Source organism: Galendromus occidentalis, unplaced genomic scaffold, assembly GCF_000255335.2.
Source record: "Galendromus occidentalis unplaced genomic scaffold, Mocc_1.1 scf7180000077442, whole genome shotgun sequence".
Classification (NCBI taxonomy): domain Eukaryota; kingdom Metazoa; phylum Arthropoda; class Arachnida; order Mesostigmata; family Phytoseiidae; genus Galendromus; species Galendromus occidentalis.
Window position 1 is genome coordinate 1457610 of NW_003805430.1, and position 21257 is coordinate 1478866.

Consider the following 21257-nt stretch of genomic DNA (forward strand, 5'->3'; position numbering starts at 1 on the left):
TCCAGCGGTCCTCCAGCATTCTGCCCGCCCATGAGATCGCGGTAAATCCGCCGAACCCCACGAGAGCCGATGGGGTCGGTCCGCGTTGGCAGTAGAATACCATGATGAACTTCCGCATATGTTCAATTCGCATTTCATATCAATACGACCCTTCAGGCTACTCAATTAGGACTGTCCATCCGACACTCGACTCGTCCGCGCGATGCTCCGGAGCTCATTCAGGCAAGACAATTGTACGCCTCGCGATGATATGTTCAATCTGCGTGTGGAAGTAGAGTGCGACGCCGCTGATGCTTGCCGGGGAAGGGTTTGGGTCAACCAAGAACCTTGGACGGCGACCGTGGACGACATGCTTACCGTACAGAAGTCGGTACTCGAACAGATTATCGCCAGAACCGCCTGCTTCCAGCACCGAAACATCGAAGATGGCGCTCGATGATGATTTAGCGCGGCCACTCGCGCCGCCGCCGCCGCCGCTACTTTGACCGCTGCAGCTGACGGTGGCCAGTGACGCGAGCTAGTGAACGGTTGTAAAAGAGAAAGTGCAAGCCGAAGTTGCGGCCGATCAGTGCTGGTCGTCGTCGTCGCCGTCGTCGACATGATCGTCAGCAGTGAGTGAAATAGATTTATCGCTGGCGGCCGGGGGAAGCCCTCTACGTTTTCACTCACAGAATGCTGTTGCATTCAGGAATTGCGGCAGCTACAAGCGCCCTGCAGACAGACGGGGGTCCTGACTTGGAAAGTTCGCTGATCGATGACATCATTGATTTCCAATGGCTCTTCGCTGGCTCGAACATTAGCAGGCATCGGAATGGAAGTCCGAAACGTTGCCGCTGCCGCCGCCGCCACCACCACCGCCGCTGCTGCTGCTGCAGTCAGGGCACCGACCCCTACAGTGAAAGCAGGAGAGCAGCAGCAGCAGCAGCAATGGCAACTGCAGAAGGCCCGGCCCTATCGATCAGGACCTGCTGCAACATTTGCTGCCCACAAAACAATCAACGTACGAAACACTGTAGTCCGTCGACAGATTGACTGGTTACCCTCGCCGCAACCGTAAAGCCCGTGGTCAAACGGACAGACGGCACAAAGTCGTCAATCCGAACGCGCCAACTTTCGACAGACTAGAACAACAATTCGTCGTTATGAAAGCTTCATCGGTCAATGAAGTCAACAAACCCGATGGCTTGATTGCTCGCTAGACAAAGCCACGATCGCATAGAGCCAGCTAACAAGAAGAAGAAGGAGGAAAAGCTGCCCCGATCGAAGCATTCACAGAGTTACTAAACAATTTCCGCAGTACCGCGGCCACACGTGCGAGACACGTGTACGTGCGGTGGGGCAACCCCTCACTCAGAAACGTCTCGCAGGGCATCGCATCATCTGATGGAACTTCGTCGATGCGAGAACCCTCACTGAAATCGTTTGTGAGCACTGGACCTTTTGTACGGCGGCATATCGCTCGGACCCGTCTGCCGAGCGATGATTGAATCGATGATCTGCTGAACGGATCTAGACCGAAGTGTGCTTCGATAGCGATCACGTAAATCGGGAATCGGTGAATGTTGTGACTGCAGCTGCTCGTCCGGAGCTCTCTTAGAAACCGGAGCAGAAAGCATGAGATGAACGAAATGAATGAATAGATCCCTCTCGTTCAATTCATCAGTAATCGGTCAGTCAACGGATTCGCCTGCACAGTCTGCCGGCGAGAAATGAAAGAGAAACCCGTTCGAAGTGATTATGTAGGCCACAATGTTGCACCGTTTCAGTGGTCAGTCAATTGAGACAAGCGAGCAAACGCTCGTCCGGGATCGGCTCTCTTCCAATGATCCATGAGGCGAAAGAAAAGGGGAAAAATTGGGACCCTTCCAGGTACCTGCTTCGACTCGTGCATACGAGAAGGAAGACTGCCGATAAACTGGGTCTCTCGGATATCAGAAAACGCGCCGAGTGAAATTTCCGTACAACGAGACAGCTCCAAGCGAGCTGATGAAGAAGGTCACCAAGTTCATAGTTCTTCCCTGGTGCTTTTCACAGCTCGTCGTAGTCAAAAGTAAGTACGGGAGATTCCCGATTCAGTGATCGGGTCAACCCTTGAACGACCGCCCGCTCGACCGATTGACTGACTGTCTGACTGTCTGCCTGTCGGTCCGACTGAGCATCAACCATGTATGAGCTGTAGACGGAGAAGAAGGAGCCGGAGCCGTGGCGAACCTGACAAGTGGAAGTTTGGCCGTTTCGTATATGGATCGCTTTTACAAGATGTCAAAAATGGCGAAATAAAGCTAAAAGACGATTAGCAGACCGAACTTCGGGTGTGGCCCTGTCGCGACCGCGGGACCGCAGCTTCCACCACCTGCATGAGCTTTGATGCGGATTGAGGCTGTTCCGTCAAATAGTGGTGAACCATCTACGGTCAGCAGCTTCAGTACTGACGGTGTCCGCAGTGTCCGGTTAAAAGCCTTTGGGCACGGTGCCGTCGGTTCGCTTCTCTGCCGAAGCCGATAGAACAGCTAATCACGGTCATCACACAGTCCGAAACAGCGGCGGCGGTGGCACACAGCCTACGTGAAGCAAGCAAGGAAAGGTCATTTGAAGGTTGAAAATGCCGCTTCAGGTGAACACGATCCGGATCTCAAAATGATCCAGATCTTCTGAACATCTTGAATCGACTTCTGCGGGCTTGGCCAGACATCGATTTGCATTTTTTCTATGGACACCACTCAAGGGTGGACCGAAGGGCGGGCTATACCTGGATTCGCGATACCGTGAAGGAAACTCACCAACGATAGCTCACCCAATGACATCCATCTATCTCTCGCTATCCATCTATCTATCTATCTATCCAGCGTGTGCTCCGGAGTTCGCCAGCGTGCTCATCGTGGGCCAGGACCGTCAGATGTAAATACATGCGAACATCAGATGTTGAACCGCGCCAGGTCGGGACGGCCTCAGGTCAAATATCTGTCGCTAGCAGCTATAACGACTGCTCTAACTTCATCTCCACCTCCTTCTCCCTCCGGCGGCGCGAGAATCGAGCTCCTCGACTCCCCAACGAACCCCTGTCCCCGCTGCAAAAGTGTTCCCTCGTCGACGGTTGAAACTAAAAAAATATAGGTCATCAACCTCTGAGGACGGTTCCGGGTTCTCGCTAGCTTGCTTGCTTGCTGATTATTGAGCATGAAATCGCTCTCCGGTTCAACCAAACGGAACGCTTTCCTTCAAAATTTCAAAACCCAAGAAGCTAACGAGGAATCATTCGGGGAGTCTTGAGAAGCTTCTCATTGCGGAGGTTGCTGGGGGGTCTTCAAGGGTTGACCCGAAAATCAGCTGGGACTCCAAGGTGACCGCGGCGGGGTCGCGTGCGAGTACAAACATCTGTCCATAGGTCTGGTGAGGAGTTCAACATCAGGAAGTTATTTGAGTTCTGTTTGGATGAGTGACCGGATGCGGAAGCTTCCGTGAATTGATTTGTTTGGAGCTTAATCTTGATCTGATGCATCTTATTCCAGTGTTCGAGAGTCTCACGCCTGATCTTATACGTGGGCTCCAGCCTGAGCTTGCCCATCCGCTCAAATCCGAACTCGCGGAGACGATACTTCCTACCCAGCATCGCCTTCGAGCGATCGATCTCGACGGTGGGTAAGAGGAGGCGGTAGAAAATTTCGATCGATCGGAGATTTCCATGTAGCGTGAAGTTTTATCCACGACCTTACATGTTCCGACCGTTGGAGACTGATACGACACTCAAATCAGTTCAAGGTCGGAACCGAATCGCATCTTTTGAGCTGTATTCACTCAGAGCTCCAATCGATTCGAGTCCCGATTCGCCAGACTCCGGGTCGAGTCATCGTGAAAAAACCTGCCCTCAGCCTCCCGATTCGACGAGCAAGAACCCGACGCGACGTTTGCGAAGAGCCTATCAATCGGTAACCGCAGTTTTATCTTCCTATGTCCTCCCTTCCTGAAGTCGGAGCCAAGCTCTTGATGATTCTCACTCTCTTTCGCGCTCGAATACGAATCCGCACCGATTCCGAAGGGCCATGGGATCATGAGGCTACCCGATTTCCGATGTCTCCGAATATAAAACCCTGCGATATGAGAGGTCATCGCGGCTCCCCCTTGATTCATTGAGAAATCTTTGACTCGCATGTGTCTTTGGGAACTTGTTTCAACACCGGACCGGGAGGATATGAACGCGGAAGAAGCGTCCGAAGCTGAAGTTTCTGAAACTTTTGTGGACGCAGGGGGAAACTCAAGGGCGCTAGACCAGAGGGGTAGGGAGCCGCGGGACCAGGCAGAGGACCGATCGCCCCAGCAGCGATTCCAGAGAGTGAGCTCTGTCGGTTCCGTCTGTATCGATGTAGAATCCATGGTGGCGGTAGAAAGTACTGGTAGTGAATGATGATGCTATCATGGTGGAATACTATCGCTGTAGCTGTCGACGGAGGTCAACGAACTTCGCCATTCAGTCAGTCAGGCAGTCAGACAGACGGACAGGTAACCGAGCAAGCAACGAGCAAATCAGGCAACAGGGTTTGCAGCTTTGGTTTTTCAGCGACAGCGTATAACCGTGGATGCCGGTGCAGCAGCAGCAGCGAGGAAGAAGCCGACTGGCACCGTCTGATCGGTGGTTGCTCGCTTCGCCGCGATAGTCACTCGCCCAGTTACTGTAGACCCGGTAGAAGAAACCACCCCGAGCGCACTTGCTGGTCGAAGCAGCTACAGTAACCCGTTAGGCGTCGTCATCATAGCCATCATCAACGTCGCCATGAGCAGCAGCCAAAACGCTTGTAGAAGCAGCGGAATCATCATCAGGCAGTAGAAGGGTAATTTCAGTCAAGGAGACGGAGCTGAGGCTTCAAATATCGCCGAAAATCTCTGATCGCCACCGACGACGTCGCCAACACCGAGGCATGAGATGGTCGTTCCGCGACTAGCTTTGTAGAGCGACGCAGTCGTCATCACCTGCACCGAGGATCAAAATCTGCCATCAAGTGAGTCGGTTCAAAGACGGGCTAGCTCGCCGGCGAGCGAGATGCCGACCTCGACCCACTTCCAAGCGACGGGGACGACTGGGGCCTCCGGAGTTCAGCTAAACCTGTCCCTAGTCCACCCATACCGCAGGTTGCTTCCTACGACAATTCGAAAACACATCGAAGCGCTATGCAGCACAACGAGACGCTACACATCGAACAATGGAATCCTCAGTTTACGTCTGCTCGTTGGACTTGATCTCTCTCGAGCAACCTTGACCTGGTAGCCAGAATAACGACGACGTTCGCCATCCTCGATCGCTTGCCTCCGTGCTCCGCTCTCCGAGAAGCATGATCGCCTCCAGCGTTGCCGCGAGAATATTAATCCATCGTTGAGCTTTGAGTGGAACGCCAATCTACGACAAGTTGTCGGCTCACCGCCGCTGAGGTCTTCGTGTTCTTTGGTGGACCGCTGTGGTCTTCGTGTTCGGAAATTTCCAGACGAATATTCGTTCGAGTAGCATTTGTGTATGTCGCATGCGAATGACCTACTTCGACCTAGCACCCTCACCGGCTGGGTTCACCCCTAATGCTGGAGTTCTGTTACGCAAGCAACTGGTGTCTGAGCTAGAGGTCACTCTGTCTGACCGGACTCCGGTCATCTTTCGGCCAGGGCCCCCCGTGCTCGGCGGGCGATGGTCCAGCTCGTAGGTCTTCGAGAATGGATGAAATCGGCACAAGGGTGGATTCGTGGGCAGCTCAGACAAGAAATAAAGACGAGAGCCCGATGTTCCCGTCAAGGCCGCGCTCGGGAACCTGAACTTTCTCGGAACACGCCCCCATTCAGTTCTCCTGGAAGTTGTTTCCCAGAAGATTCGCGGAAAGTATTGGACTGTCCCAAGGGCTCGGGATCCGAGTCCATCATTGGGCCGATGCCTATTACGTCCGATGTACTGTCAAGACTCGTGTCGTCAGAGGACGATTCAAGTAACGTGAGCGAAGGAAAACAATCTTACGTCTAGGTGCGTAATGCTTGAGGTCAAGGTTGAACGTGTCTTGGGCGCTGCCTTTTTGAGCGAGAGATCGCCGCTGGCGTCCAGCGAACGGAGTGACGATTGAGTTAACCGGCGTCGCGTGCGTGTCGAGCGAGTCTGAAAGAATCTTTCTGGAAGGATCGACGGCTCTGTCGGGGGCTTTGCCTCAACGGGTCACGCGTCTCGAGAACGCGTGGCGTTTTGGAAAGATTCCCGCCTAGAGTTTTATCGAATAGACGGTCGACGGATCGAGGAAGAGTTCAAGGTCTTCGAGAGCTCGGCCGGAATGCTGTCACTCTCTACGGCTGGTCTCCATTCGCGGTAGAGGCAGGCACCGCTGTCGTGGGTTCGCGTCACCTGCGATCGCTAGTCCTTGAGCTAGAGAAAGTTCGACAACTGAACTCCGATGAAGACCTTGACCGCTCGACGCGGTATGACGACAACGAGCAACCGCCGTCACTTTAGATCCCCCCCTCGAAACTTGGTCCGCGCATTCGAATCGAAGAATGAATGGATGGGTGGACGGACGGAAGGTCCTCTGGTCGGACATCGGGGTGGATGAGCTCCGAAGGAATGCGAGCGAGGCTTTTTCCGATAAGCTTGACCAGAGCGGAGCGCACATGCCCGCCGGTGGCCTTGAAATCTTCATTGATTCTTTGTACTGAATTGTGTTGAATTCTTTCTTGGCGGCTCCGCACAGCGACAGTCTCTCCGGATGTCACGAGCACACGAACAGTGGCCTCCTCCGCGCCAGACGGATCGTGGGACGCCGCCGTCGCTCGTTATTAGAATAGCGCTCAGTTGGTTAGCCGCCGCCGCCACCGCTTGTCTGGGGGCTCTACCATCTCAAGAGTGGTTTGAGTTACGGCTGACGCGTTTGCCAATCGCGGGGTACGAGCCGACGTGTTTTTGAACTTGTCGGCAGCCCACCAACTGCTATAACATAAACACGAGAGGCTATGTTCCCAGACATCGCCCCACGTCTGACCCACTTTTTTTTCAGCAGACGCTCAATCCAGCACTGCGCGCTCCCCCCAAAAAAAACCTGCAGTGTCGACCTGTAGCTTCTCTTAGATGTCGGCTCGAAGTAGGTCAGCCCATTCGGCCAAGGATTCTGCTTGTGTCTGCTCCGCTCAAACATTAGACCTTTTCTTCAGGCGAACCTTCGGAGCTGGGAAGTCTGATCCGATAGATGAAACATCGATCTCCAGAAGCGCCGAGTAGACACCGGCCACCACAGACACCTGTGAACGCCCGTACGCAGACTCTCACGCGCTCGTGGAACCCCTCTTTCTTCCAGATGTTGTCTGAGTATCAGGGTAGAATGACCTCTAGCGAGGAGGAGTAACTCTTCCGAGATTCCAGACGAGGTTTATGATTTTTCGTCGCTTTTCCGCTGAGATAGCGCAGCTGTCTCCTTCGTTTCCAGCGAATGGGTCGAATTCCTACGGATCCTCGTACTGACCTATCGGACCCGAAGTCTGAAACCTTGTAATCGATGTGGGAATGAGATTCACCGTACGAATGGACAGGGGTCTCCGGAGTTCAAAGAACTTTCCAAGCGCTGACTTAGGGGACGAACATTTCGTCATAGGGCAGAGCTTAATCCGAGGGTATTCTGAGATGAAATTCACTTGGACGTCAATTCCTCTGCACCGACTGCCATCGCTCCGGATGTAATCCCGTCCCAGCAGAATAATGCTGTCGAGTTAATATTCAGGATTGAGCTTGGAGACGGGACCGCCGGCGAGGTATTCACCACTCATGAAGCAATGCGCGATGGGGAGTTCGATCTCCGACCTCATTCAGCTGGGTTGTCCATATTTCATAGGGCTGATGTCAGGAAACTCTGTGAAGTAATTGGACAAAACCGCCGGCGTCGGTCGAGCTTCTCCCGTCTTGAAAATCATGCAAGAAACGATGATCGATCGATGGGAAATCCCCCCGTAATTCGTTACTGTTCCTGTAGGATCATGGAAAACCATCAAAGGCAGTACCGGGACCCTGATCTATAGATGCACGGGAACTCGAACCCCTCTCCGGAGGGTCCTTCGAAATATTCGGCTTATTTCTCCTCCCGTAGCCCTCGATTCCTAGCCTCCAACGAGCGCTTTTAATATGACTTTGGATGATATATGATTATGTAGGATTGCGAGTACCAATATCGTTCTAACAATGTTACTGATGGGAGAATGAGCCTTCTCCGTGGCCCGGGCATCGTCGTAGCCCGGGCTGCGTGATAGCTCCCGGCCGGTTTAGGGAGACGGTTTTTAGAGACGGTGTGGAGCGGGCAATCACTACGTCAAGCACTCCATTCTGTTGAGCCATTCGAGCATAAAGGTATCAAAAGGACACCGGATCGAGTGGACTGTTCTTTATCGAGGCCGACAATGGCTACGACAAATCCCCGGAATCCAGTCAATGACCTGCGTTTACTCGATTCACACTCTCGACGCGATACGCGCATCTTTGCATCATTCATGGTGGTGACGTCTAGAAACTCTCCCTTGGGCAGCGCGATGGGAAACATCCAATCAGCCCCAGGGCTAAATATCTTCAGAAAATACTCGCATGCCCTCATGTGCACCGATCTCGGTATCCTGCCCCAAGCTGAGGACTCCGATACTCGCTTCAGTGCTCGGTCTCGCGGCTTCGACCAAGGAGCCCTCGGGATATCGGCTTCTCAAACAAGGAATCAAGGGTAGCATACGGAGGAAAAGCTGCGGGGGATTCCTGTGCGACGTCAGACCCGCTGCCAATCCCAGTGAAATAAATCGCGTCCACCGATCAGAACCGTTCGGCGCCTGACACACTAACTTTCCATGTTTCCACGGTGTTGAACCTCCTTCTATTGATAGGGAGAATTGTTCTAAGGAAGCTTAATGGCCACTTCAGATCCACATCGACTGCTCTTCTGCATCTGCTGACGACTGACCCCAGCTGGCTTGAACTTCGTCCCATTTTGGCGCCTTGCGGACGCAAATTTGGACTACGACTCCATATCGACGAAGCGAATCCGAAAGCACGGTCGGATATAATTCATATAGTATGACCGCTGCTCAGCTTGCGGATTCGCCTTCTTGAGAGTAGAGCGCGGAACCGTACCTGACCGTATGTGCAGCTCTGGTCGGTTCCCGGAGTTCTATTTCGACTCGTCTAGGTCCTGTCGTTCTCAGGAATTCGTACCAACCCGCCGAATCTTCTCGAGAACGTAGAAAATCGCTCAGGCCCATGCCCGGCTCTGCGCCCCCCACCGAAAGCGTCACAGGTGTCTAGGTGCAACCACGACCAACGATTAGGGTTCGACTATGGGACTGAATAAATTGCAGGGACGGTGTCGATGGGAAGGGAATGCGCATCGTCGAGCGGCTCTCGTTACGTTCGACGTCTTCGGTAATACTGATTAGTGAAAAGGTCTAATTTACGCTCTATATGGAGAAAGCACATGGTCGAAGCGTTATGCGACCACCGGCGGCAGTTCTCTGTGTCGTGAACCAATTCTGAAAGAAACACTCCCAGTATCGCATTATGGCGCATCCCTCTCATGGAGCCCTCGCCACAAGGAGAGAATAGTGCGATCTCCTCGCCCAAAGCGCGCTGGAGACCGCCCATACTCAAAACATATATAAATTAGTAAGTAGTCGATTCTTGCTAGAAAACCACAGCTGAGTTTACACTGTGGATTGTACGACGTGCGTCTTTGCAAACGCGGTCGAAACCATTGGTGTCGACCGTCTATCACGAGCTATCGAGTCAACATTCCGTTGTCAAACTGTTGTCACTCACTCATTCAAGTTGACACTTCAACATCATCATGTACTGGTTGCTAACGTTAGGAGTACTGTCGGCCGCAACAGCACCTACAAATGCGGCGAGCTACAACCCTTGGTCCGACTTCACCAACAAAATCAGCTCATCTCTGGAACGAGTCCTCGACGTCGATGCACTCGGTCCCCATTCGAATGTCTCCCACATCTGCGTAAACGCAACAAGGCAGTACCTCATCAACCTCGATCTTGAAGAGCTTTGGGCAATGAAAAGTGAGTCTACAACCTTTGATTTTGGATGTGGGAGTCGCCGAAAACTCGAGGTCAACTTCAGAAACGGCCACAATTATTCTTAGGATCTGTGGGAAAAAATTGTACTCTGCCCAATCCTGGGAGAGGGCTCTCGATCGGAAGATTTTTCTTGGGGGAGGATTCGCGCGTGCCAGCGCGTACCTCACGCTCCTTTGGAATGAGCGTGGCGCTTGCGTGACGTGATCGGCTCACCAGAAAAGGAGTTCCGAGGTCGCGTCGACAACAGGCGCATCGATCCGATTGTTCTGTTGAAGTGCGTAAATTTCTCGAGTAGTATCGTGTGGCTCTGGGTGATCCTGAATCCTCGACTTAGAAAGTGTCGGCATGCTCTAAGACCGGGAAACCTCGGCGACTACCTTTGTGACGTCGGCGGCGGTAGTATTGGTTCGTAAACCTCGTGTCGTCTACATCATCTTCGACAGCGCGATCATGATCGCAGACGAGCACGCGTAAAAGCGAGGAACAGTCCCGCAACAAGTAAATTCGCTGCCTCGGGGTCGTTGACCTGGCAAGGCTATATTTCTTGCACGGCTTCTAACGGTCCTTTGGACCTGGCGAAGCGCCCGTCACTTGAAAGCTGTACGAAAAGACGTTCGACTACGAGTTCCTCGCAGTGCAGACTCGCCGTCTTGATCGGCAACGTCTTCAAGATAGCCAGCGGGAGGAATGACAGCCGTTCCAGACACAGAAGTCGATTCTCGACCGGCTAGGATGAACTCCGAAGAACTGGTCGTTTGCCCTCTCGCTGATTCGGTCATTTGCTCCTCGGCTGGCTCCGTGAACATTTCACTTTCGGTTTCGTTACGAACGCAACGCAATCGCTCCGGCTGACTCGGAGCGCTAAGGGAACGCGATTAACTCCCACAGTGCCTCTCTCGCTCGAACGTCCTTGCTGTGACTCGATCCCAAGTGGATGGGGCTTTCGCGAGTCCACGCGATGAGCTGACGATTCCGTGAACGCTATCCCTCGTCCGAGCCCCTTGCAGTCGACGCGCGATCCCTCGATCAGCTGGAGCCCCGACAACTGAGTTCGGAACGAGGCTAGACCGCGAATATTCGCGTTTGCCCGACCCGCTTAACTCGAACCAGCAGTCCGTAATCAGTACTCCAGCACGGAGTATATGTGTCACGAGAATTAGTGGTCTTAGGCATTCTTAATCGAATGAGACAAAAAACGCGACGGCGGCGAAACCAGCAGTGGCTTTTTCAGCGGCTAGCGGTCATCGACCGATCGCTGGAAACGACCTTCCGCTTCGCATGCTGCCGCTTGCCGTTCTAGGGTTCAAACCCCACGCGCAACATGTCCCGCAGCAGCTCTAATCGATCCCGGTTTTCGAGCAATGACTCGACCGATTGCTTCGAACAATCGTCAGTTCGTTCCGCCAAAAAGCCATTTAGAAGTTTCAGCCGAGCCATCGATCCGATCAATCGCAGACGGTGCGGTCTTAGCTACCGGGCTCAAGCGAACGTTCGATCTCGACTCTGGCGTCTAACTCGGCTCCTTTCGGCGGAATCGAAAGCTCCAAAAAGATCTCGGAGTTCCATGGAAAACTTTTCCCCATATGTAGGACAGTCGATCGAGCGGATCAAATCTGCGACTAGATTCAACTCTTAAGCCTTTCTATCTCGAATGGCGGCGGCATCCGAACACGCCTGCCGAGCACCGCTTTCGACCGCAACTGGCGCACTGGGATCAAGGTTATGTAAATAGAAACGGACTCAGAAACAGTTTCTGGCCGGAAAACTTGGCCCCCGTGCGGCCATCTTCAGACGTAGCGGCCGGCCCGTGTCTCCCGTGCGTGATCCTTCTCCAACGCCGACGTTGGAAGAGAGCGCGGAACCTCCCGATCGCTCGGATGCCTCGATTTATGCGATGATTGCGTCGAGTGACAGCCCATACGACACGTGATCGACATCATTGAATTGACAGATTAGGGAAATCTAAACAATGCTTTCGTAAACGCGTGACTGAGGCCGCCGGTAATACTTCTCTTAGCCGATAAAGCTGTCCACTGTATGGGGAAGTAACAGGATACGTGTGCCACGGTGTGACGCTTTCGCGTGATTCCCTTGCTGGGAGCCGGCAAGCGGTCGCGGCGCGGTGTCAATGCCTTAGGAGGGGCAGATACCGGCATCACAGAGAATGAAAGATTTGTGCCGCTTTCACTTATTTGGCACAGTTCCATTGCATTCGGCACAAGCTACAAGAACACTCGCCGACAGAACTTTCAGCTTTTGTACCGACCGTGGAAAAAGGCGTGGAATCCGTCCGAACGTGTGTCCATCCGTCTGTCAGTCAGTCGGTTTCGTCCGTCGTTGCCAGCAGCCGCCATTTCGACCGGTCGGTCTGTCAGTGAGGCAGTGGGTTTCTGTGTCGGTTGGCAAGCCAGGTATCAGACAACTTTCGTTGGCTCGTCGACGTCTGACTAGAAGTAGTTGGTTCGCGGGCAGTTCTGCTTGCCACCATTGGGCTTCTCGAGCCCACTTCGTCCGTCCAGACGCCCGCCGCCGCCGCCTCACTCCTTCCCGGTTCGGTCACTGACTCCAGAAATGGATTGTTCTAAATTTCGGATCGGATGATTCCTCTTCCGGGAGCAAAGAACCGACTAAAACCGACGGCGGTGTTGACGACAGAAAATCTTCGCCGACTTCTGCTCCTCTCGCCTTTCTGTCGCGGCGGCGCGCGTTGCCGCCGATTCCCATCAATCCATCCCATCTAATAGAAAGCGAACCATTCACTCGTAGCTCGCTCGTCGTTCATTACAACTACCGGCTTTTTTTTTCTGCACGCGTTCTTCCACCGGTTAACGGAGCTACGCCGACCGTCGGACGTGGGTACGGCTATCTTTTATAGTTAAAAGGCATTGGTTAGACCTCGTGATTCCGTAAATCCTGGTTTCGTGGTGGTCCGATCAGAAGTTTTCCTACCGAGACGACGGAGCTGGAAAGCGTCTGGCGCAGCGGGGGCCCGAAACAAAGGGGTGCGCGACTTTCTCCACGTTCACTTTCATCGAGCGACCGAAATCTACTCCGACCGGAGTCAATGGCGAACGAGCGTCAAATTTTTCGTCGGGTCGTGCAGAAAATGAGCGCAGCTGATTGTTGAGAGACTGAGTGAGTGACGATTGTCAGTCGCTTGTCCCTGCTGCTGCGATGGTAATGGGAGTAACCGAAGCGGCCACAATCTTCCCGGGCTTGTTTGACGGCCACGCTAGAAATAGCCTTTCCTTGAAAATTCTGTCAGTTGGTCAGTAACACAGTCCGCTGCTACTGCTGCCGCTGCTACTACAACTACTACCGAAGTCGTCGTAGCTGCCGCTTTATCCTCCGACGAATATGGAGCAGTCACCTTGTTCTTCTGCCGGTCTGCTTCGCTGATATGGGACAACACACATCAGGCACTCACACACACACATACGGACAGATGAACGAGGGAGCGGATGGACCACCGACACTGATTCCAGCATCTGAAACGGGTCTGGCCGTACAACATGCGCGGAATACATGGAAGTTTCTACACATTGCCCATAAACTCGATCGCGCCGGCGTCACGGTAGGGATCTGACGTGACTTTCGGCTGAGCGAGTTGAATTCTTCGGTGGTCGGTCAGACACACATCCTGGCGATCGATGGCTTCACGTGGCTTAGAAAAATATTCGTGCGTTCCGACAGTCATACCGGACGGCAACGTCTCGCGGTCACTGTCTAGAAAGCGAATTTCATGTTAACACAACGGCTATGTAGATATATCGATAGATATACCTCCTACCTGGCTGCGACACGGCGCGCGCACACCCGAAGAACGGTCAATGATCTTTGCTTTACTTTCACTTGATTTTGCTACGCAAGAGCTCGACTCGTTGTTATTACGTCAATTGCACGCGATGATCATCGTTTCGGCGACCGTGCGCGACTTCCGAAGTATTCGAGTGGAATTCTCCAGATTCTGAGGCCCAAGAAAATATCGTTTTCCTGTCCGCGATTCTCATCGCTTCCTGAAATCTGCCAGAAACGTTCAAGTTGAATCGAAAACTGAAATCACACGAGCGGCTCTCTAGTCGGAGCGCATTTTCAGCTGCGTTTCGCTCGTCTGAGTTTGTCTGAAGCCGATATCGTCTAGCTTGTCGCGAGGCGACGAACTACCCGGCTCGGGATGGGGTTCGACCAGAAAGCCCTTCGAAGAATGACGGTGGCGGCGCAACAATGGAGTTGGTCCGTCGCGTCGTCGCAAACGCTGCTGGGCTTAAGCATCGACAATGATATTCTAGGCCGGAGCTAGAGTCGCCCGGTTCCGATACCGCGGGACACTTGAGCAAACATCAAACAATGCGGGCGGCGCGAGTCAGCGAACGTTCTCCAACCCGCTCGATCAACGCGCGCGCCATACGCCCTTCGGGCCGCAGCTGGGCTTTCGAGAGACACTTTTGTTAGCGTACAATGGTTCCGATTCGAGGGATGTATGCAAGTAGTAAAAGAGATGACAGCAGAATCTTCGTCCGCGGCTGTCGGAGAAGAGGGTCATTGACTCCAGTCTTTTGTCACTCTCACTCTTCTATCGGCAACCCGTTAAGCGGCTGCCGCCGATCCGAGGGCTCCCGTCAGTCAGACACGCGGAATACTTTGAGTCGGCATCACCTACAGCTTCTGATCGGGTGAATAGACGCGACGTTTCCCGCTCGAGCCCTAGTCCGGAATCCGGACCACGAAGACGGGAGGGGAACAACTCATTATAATTGAGTTGGGAGCTTCGACGGCTCCACCGGGAAAAGGGCCGCTTCGATGCCATCGATCGCGGCTTCAGCGAACGATGCCGACAACGAGAAGTTTCAGGTCTCACTTTCGATAGCCGACTGGGCTGCTCTGATACGGGGCTCCGGATGGATGCATGAATGGATCGAAGGAAGTTCCCCGCCGTAGAATTCGCTGTGGAGCAGGCGTCGTTTCCGTCTTCGACCGGTCGACAATCTTCTTCTGACTAACCAGAAGTCTTCGACGCGCCGAGGCAATCATCAGCCGCGCTCGATATCGCGGGCAGAAGTAGCCTTGGTAGTTGCGGGAATGGAAGCAGAGGGGAGCCTACGATTTCAGACCGGCCGACGGTCCCCCTCTGCACTTGATATGTTTCTCTGACGAATTTCGAGTTTTCGTTTCTCTTCTGCTTCTCTGATTCTCGGTCCATCCGCCAGACACCGGCGGGCGCCTCCGAGAAGACGACTTCAGAAGAAGAACATTAACCCCTTTGAGCTTTTCCGATCTTCCTTGCGCCTGGTGGGGAACGCCCGACGAGAAAATTTCCCGGGAGGCCGAGCGAAGTGACTTGGGGAAATTCTTATCCCTCTTCCTTTGCGACAACCGAATAAAGCAGAATGTTCGGCGGAAGGTCGGCCAGAAAAAGTCGCAATCAGGTCGCCGGGCCCGCTAGAATAGATCCGACACACACCGTGGGCTCGAGAAAAAATGCTAAGCGATTTCCTCTTCTTCCGCAGTGTTCGATGCGACAGGACGACCGGACAGCGGGGTGCTCCGGGGCGGATTCTCATTTTTGGGCTACTACTCGGAATGTATCCAAGCGGTTCCCGAACCCCTCGAATCGCACTATCAACCGCCGTTCGTCAGCAGCTACTGCCTGGCTACGATCAATACCGCTGGAGCGGAGTTGAAACCATCTGTGGTGAGTTCGAGCTTACAGATTATCACGGAAGTTGAATTTTTGTCTTCATGTTCCCATTGGAATGCCGACAACGCATTATGTCGATGAACAGATTATTCTTATCGAACATTGCAAGAGAAGCCCGATTATAAAAAACATCGAGTCAGCGATTGACAGCCTGTCGATGGCCTACCGGGCCGATCTACAGTACGCAGTATTTTAATGGCGCGTTGAAATAATTTCCAGCATCTACCGAAAGACATCATGCGGATGGCGGTTGCTTCACAATTTGCGCGCGTGGGTCTGTGTGTGCCTTCGCTCTGCTCTCCCGAAGACGTCAAGGAAATCATGACCATGAGTGAGTATCCATGTATCGGATTCTCGTGACGCTTATCGGATATCGCTCTGATGATGAGATCGATATCCTCCACTTCGTGGGACGGAAACTCCGAGAGGGAACCTCGAACCCGGACTAACGAGACTCGTTCTTCCTCAGCTCTGACGAGCTTGGTATCCGGATCATCGGTCGTCAGCACCTCGTGCTCTGAAACCGGCAAACGACTCAGTTCCGACTCGAAGGCTGTCGTGATGTCCGGCGCCCTCCTGTTCTTCGTTGCCCTGGCCCTATGCGGAAGTTTCTATCACTTCAGCCGAGATACCTGTGGCGCGAGCTCCATGGAATCTCGATCCGAACACACCCAGTCCGCTTCGACGGATCCCCTAGTGGTACCGAAAAAACCCTCGGAGTCAACGATCGCCCGTGTCCTCATGTCTTTCTCTCTGCTGGCGAACGGGAAGAAAATTCTTCACGTGGGAAAGGCCAGCGAAGGCATTTCGTCCATCCACGGTCTCCGAATGTGGAGCATGTTATGGATCATCTTCGGCCACTCGTATTCGTTCGCTCAGCAGTGGGTGACCTACAGAAACACCGAGGACATGAAAGCCATCCCTGCCGACATCATCAGCCAAGGAATCGCCAACGGCACATTGTCCGTGGACACGTTCTTCTTCATTTCGGGTCTCTTGATCGTGTACGTGGCGTTCACGAAGATGGACCAATGCGCGGGAAAGTTGAACCTTCTCTCTTTCTACCTCCACCGGTACTGGCGCATGACTCCCCTCATGATGGTCGCGATCGGCATCTGCGCCAACGTGCTTCCGTATCTAGCCGGGGGACCTCGTTGGACCGAAGCTATCTCGATGTACGACTCGACCTGCCGGAGCAACTGGTGGTTGAACGCCCTGTACCTCCACAATTTCGTGAACACACCTCAAATGTGTCTCAATCACACCTGGTTCTCGGCCGTCGACATGCAGTTCTACATCATCTCGCCGGTGATCCTGCTCGTCCTGTACAAGAACCGTCTCTTCGGGCTCATCCTTATCGCCCTGCTCGGGCTCACGTCCATGGCAGCCACCGCTATCATCACTGCCGTGAACAACTATCCGGCCATGCCATACATCTCGAACCTCGTGTGAGTGTCTTCTGCAATCCTTATCGTATAGCTGAAGCTGGCTCGTGAGCCCTGACAGACTTCGAAAACGAAAAAAAAATCGGGATCTCTAATTTCATCGTTCCTTATTGTTACAGGCCCATCGATATCATGAACGGCTACATGGCAAACGTCTACATCAAGCCGTATTGCCGTATTGGACCCTATCTTGTCGGAATGCTGACAGGTTACGTCATCCACCAGAGCAACGGACGCCTGTACTTCAGTCGTCGTTCGGTCGTCCTCGGATGGATCGCAGCTACTCTCGGAATGCTCATTGTCCTGTATGCGATGTGGAACCCTAACACCGGCCGATCGCTGCCGTCGATCGCCGTTGCCGCGCTGTACGGCGCTTGCTCGAGAACGTTGTGGGCTATCGGTCTCAGCTGGATCGTGCTCGCTTGCCTAAGCGGCAACGGGGGCTTCGTGAACTCCGTGCTCTCGTTCAGAGGCTTGATCCCGTTCAGCAGACTGACCTACAGCGCCTACATCATTCATCCAATCATCATGGCTGTCTTCTATGGATCTCGGGAAACGGTGTACGACTACTCGCCTTCACTTCTCACCTACTTCGCTCTAGGCAACATCGTTATCACGTACGGTCTCTCATTCGTCATGTCGCTGCTATTCGAGGCGCCGCTGATCGGACTCGAGCGGGTCCTCTTCCACCGGAAGTGATCGCGCTGCCGCCGGTGGCACAATCTGAATCCTAGCTAGCGAAGAGGATGATGATGTTAAACGATCTCGCCGTTCTCCGGCCCAGAGTTGGGTTCCACCGCTGTCTGCGTACACGAAACAAGACGATGTCTGACTGAGATTCCGGAACGTCGAGGCAGACCGCCTATCTGTGATAGCCGAGTAGAGCTAGTAGCTTATTTATACATATTCTTACTATATGTAGATAGTTAGACCTGGAGAATTATACTTTCGAACGATGGAAGCTTGAATGAGGACATGGTTCCTATTACTCTATGACTGCCTCACTCTGAGTAAGTTGGATAGACTGAATTTTTGTTCGAAAGTCGAGTGATTGTTGTTGATATGCGAAAATGTTCCCATTACGTGAGATTGTTTTCTCAGCGAGTGAGGCGTCATACTTTCACGCGGAATGTCCCGAAGCTACCTCTGAAGATCTGAGGCGTGACATTTGCAATGTCGATCGCTGCTCAGGTGTATTTTCTATTACCAAAGGCTTTATTGACGACGACTGACTCGTGCCAAATGCAAGAACGTTTGGAAATCATACTTTCAACTCGATACAGCGGATTGGTACGATGATGATCTGCTCCGGAATGCTTACTCCCGATAGCATCGATTCAACTATGCAAAACCGTACCAAAAACTAGTTCGTGATTTTGCAATTACACTGCCGTCAATCGATTCCATCATTGTCGGGTGGGGAATCGAGATCCAGTGAGGTTTCCCGCCATACATTCGTCTCAGAACCTCACAATTTTTGCATTAAAAATTAAGAACAGAGCTGGAGCGAATCGAGTTTCGTGAGATAAAATAAAGAAAACGCACCTACAGAATGGAGCTGCACTGTCTTTTGCATGAATATGCGGTCAAAATCTTCGATTATAAACTATCCTCTCTCATTCTGGAGTTACGATTTAGTACTTCCTGAAACTACCCGGTCGGAAATTGTCCCTCTCGTTCAATTCAATTCAAGTCGATTCAATACCTTTATATCCATGAGGGTCTCGCGGGTAAGCATACCGCGCCAATAACGACGAGCTCTGGTCTGAACACATACTTTATTGTGAATGAAGGCACGGCTATGCTTTCCCGATATACGATTACTATGATCAATCGTCTCCCTTGGGGCAAAAGCTTTCGCCCGGACGATAAGGCCGCGTCGTAGCCTGTTGCTCCTTACGGCGACAAAGAAATCTCGATCGGGGTATAGGATAGGTAGGGCGCGCTGGAATTCAGCGGATCCCTGGGGCACGGCTGCGAAACTGGAGCATATCGCAGTCAGGAACGAGCGTTGGAGCCCGAAAAGATTTCCCGAATCCAACGCCGCGCAGCATGATACAAGCAAGAGCTACCTCGTTCCCCCGAAGCAATCACGCATGCTTGGCCTATCACGTCGCAAACTCATGGAGCCTCCCTCAAAACGTCCCCCGTTGAAGAGTCGGAGCGAAACCATATCTCGACCGCTCAATAGCTACGCGGAGAGCCCCGGGGCGCCTACGATTCGCTCGTCCTCCTTGTTGTTTCCGCTAGAGTCTCGAAATCTCCCCAGATGATGTCGTCGACGACAATAATCATCCGCCCGGCGCAAACCGATCCCGATCTGCCTGCCGTGGATTTAGTAATGGGCGACATCGGCGTCAGAACAGGGGACTTCCAGACAATCAAGGCGAAACCGAAGTGCAAGGCATCAGATGCGCTCATACGAGAACCTCTACGCTCTACGTCCTCCAGACTTCTCAGGTATCCGGGGAGCTCGAGACCTCTCGGCCACGGAGTCTTGGAAATAAAGTTGGTTGTCTTCCTCGACGCCATGCGAGAGCTGAACACGGGACGCTCATGATGATTACACAGCTGTTTCTTCCACAGGAACCTAGATTTCCGAACTTTTCTCCGTGAGTAGATATGACCTCCATGATAGCCGATCGTGGTGCTTTGCGATTCCACTCGAACTTATATATATATATGAGGCATCGATATTGAACGGTGATTCCGCAGATTCGCAGTTCGATTGTGTTTATCGACATTTACTGTCTCATGAGAATCACGAGTGACAAATAGGGATTCCATCAATCCGATCCTTCGCGGCGGAAAGCTTCCTCCACGATATGTCGTAAAGACCCCTCCGTTCAACTCGATAGGCACCGTCTGAGCTCCTGTTGACAGAATCAGCACGAATTGCCGAGCGTGTGAAGCTCCCGGGATATGATGTGCGTGAATCGCAACCCCCCAGCACCGTCTTCGAGCTACGACGAATGTAGGGAAAAAACTCCTAGAGAACTGCATGAAATAATGTCTTCCACCCTTCAGGGCCGCCCCCTCCTTGAGGGTGCGGGATAGGCTCTTCGTTTCGACCGCCGATGGATGTCATATGATGGAACCAATGGGTCGTACGATGCACCTTTCAATCCGTATATATCATGATCGATAATAATATAATATTTATTAATTGCACTCGATAACAGAGTATTGTACGGCCACATCGCCTTCGTGGTGCGTAAATTCAGCCGTATATATCGCTCCGATATATCTGTCACATGGAAAAATAGGGATGTGGCATGATATCCTCAGTGAGACATTCAGCATTCTCGACCCTTATCCTCCTATAAGATACACGCACCATGGTGTCTGTTAGTTCGCCTGCTCTGCCCTCAGGTTTTCTTGGACGATTCATGCTCAGTTCAGACTCTATGGATGCGAGATGATCTCGGAGGGTGCGAGTCGACCTTATTCGCGTCAAAAAGCCGAATTTTCGTGGTCGACTCGCCACGATGTCTCCATCATCACTCTCCCTCAATGGCATGTAGCTAACTCTGCGCTGGAATAGCCCCAGAAAAGGAATGCTTCTTTTCTATGAGATAACAACCGACAAGGTTCATTCTATAGTGATGGACGCCGAATTTTCGCGCGGAGCCTTGCCCATGGCAGACAAAGCCTCTCTGTCGCGGTGGGCTGAGAAACGTCAGTTCCGCCAAGAGATCGGTGCATCTAATCGGAGTGCGATCATGCGAGTTCGTAAGTGTGTATTTGTTACGATGTTCACCGCGACCTACGAGCCATGGGAGTCTCTGACCGCTGGTCATCAAATGTAAAGGTTTCCTTGCCTACTTCCACCCATTCCGAGGGGGCAACCGTCTCGCTGAATTTGCGGAACTTATATCTCGGGCTGACGTTGCTTCAGATCACAAGGAGTCGCGGAGATCGTCATAATAGACTTCTACTTCTCTGGCGGCTCTTCATGGGTCCTCATGAGGCACTCGTATTTATTGCCTTTCCCTCCGCACTCGTCGAGGCTTCACAGTGTACCTCATTTCCGTGGCTTGTCACTGTAA

General features: G+C 52.8%; 1 protein-coding gene across 1 annotated transcript; it reads left to right on the top strand.

Moving 5' to 3' along the window:
• Window positions 1-9821: 9821 nt before the first annotated feature.
• On the top strand, window positions 9822-18090 carry LOC100904660 (nose resistant to fluoxetine protein 6). The gene is made up of 5 exons (XM_018639538.2): window positions 9822-10047; window positions 15573-15757; window positions 15983-16094; window positions 16233-17211; window positions 17328-18090. Exons 1-5 carry the CDS (start codon window positions 9822-9824, stop codon window positions 17905-17907), a joined length of 2082 nt encoding a protein of 693 aa, XP_018495054.2. The 3' UTR covers window positions 17908-18090.
• Window positions 18091-21257: the final 3167 nt, after the last annotated feature.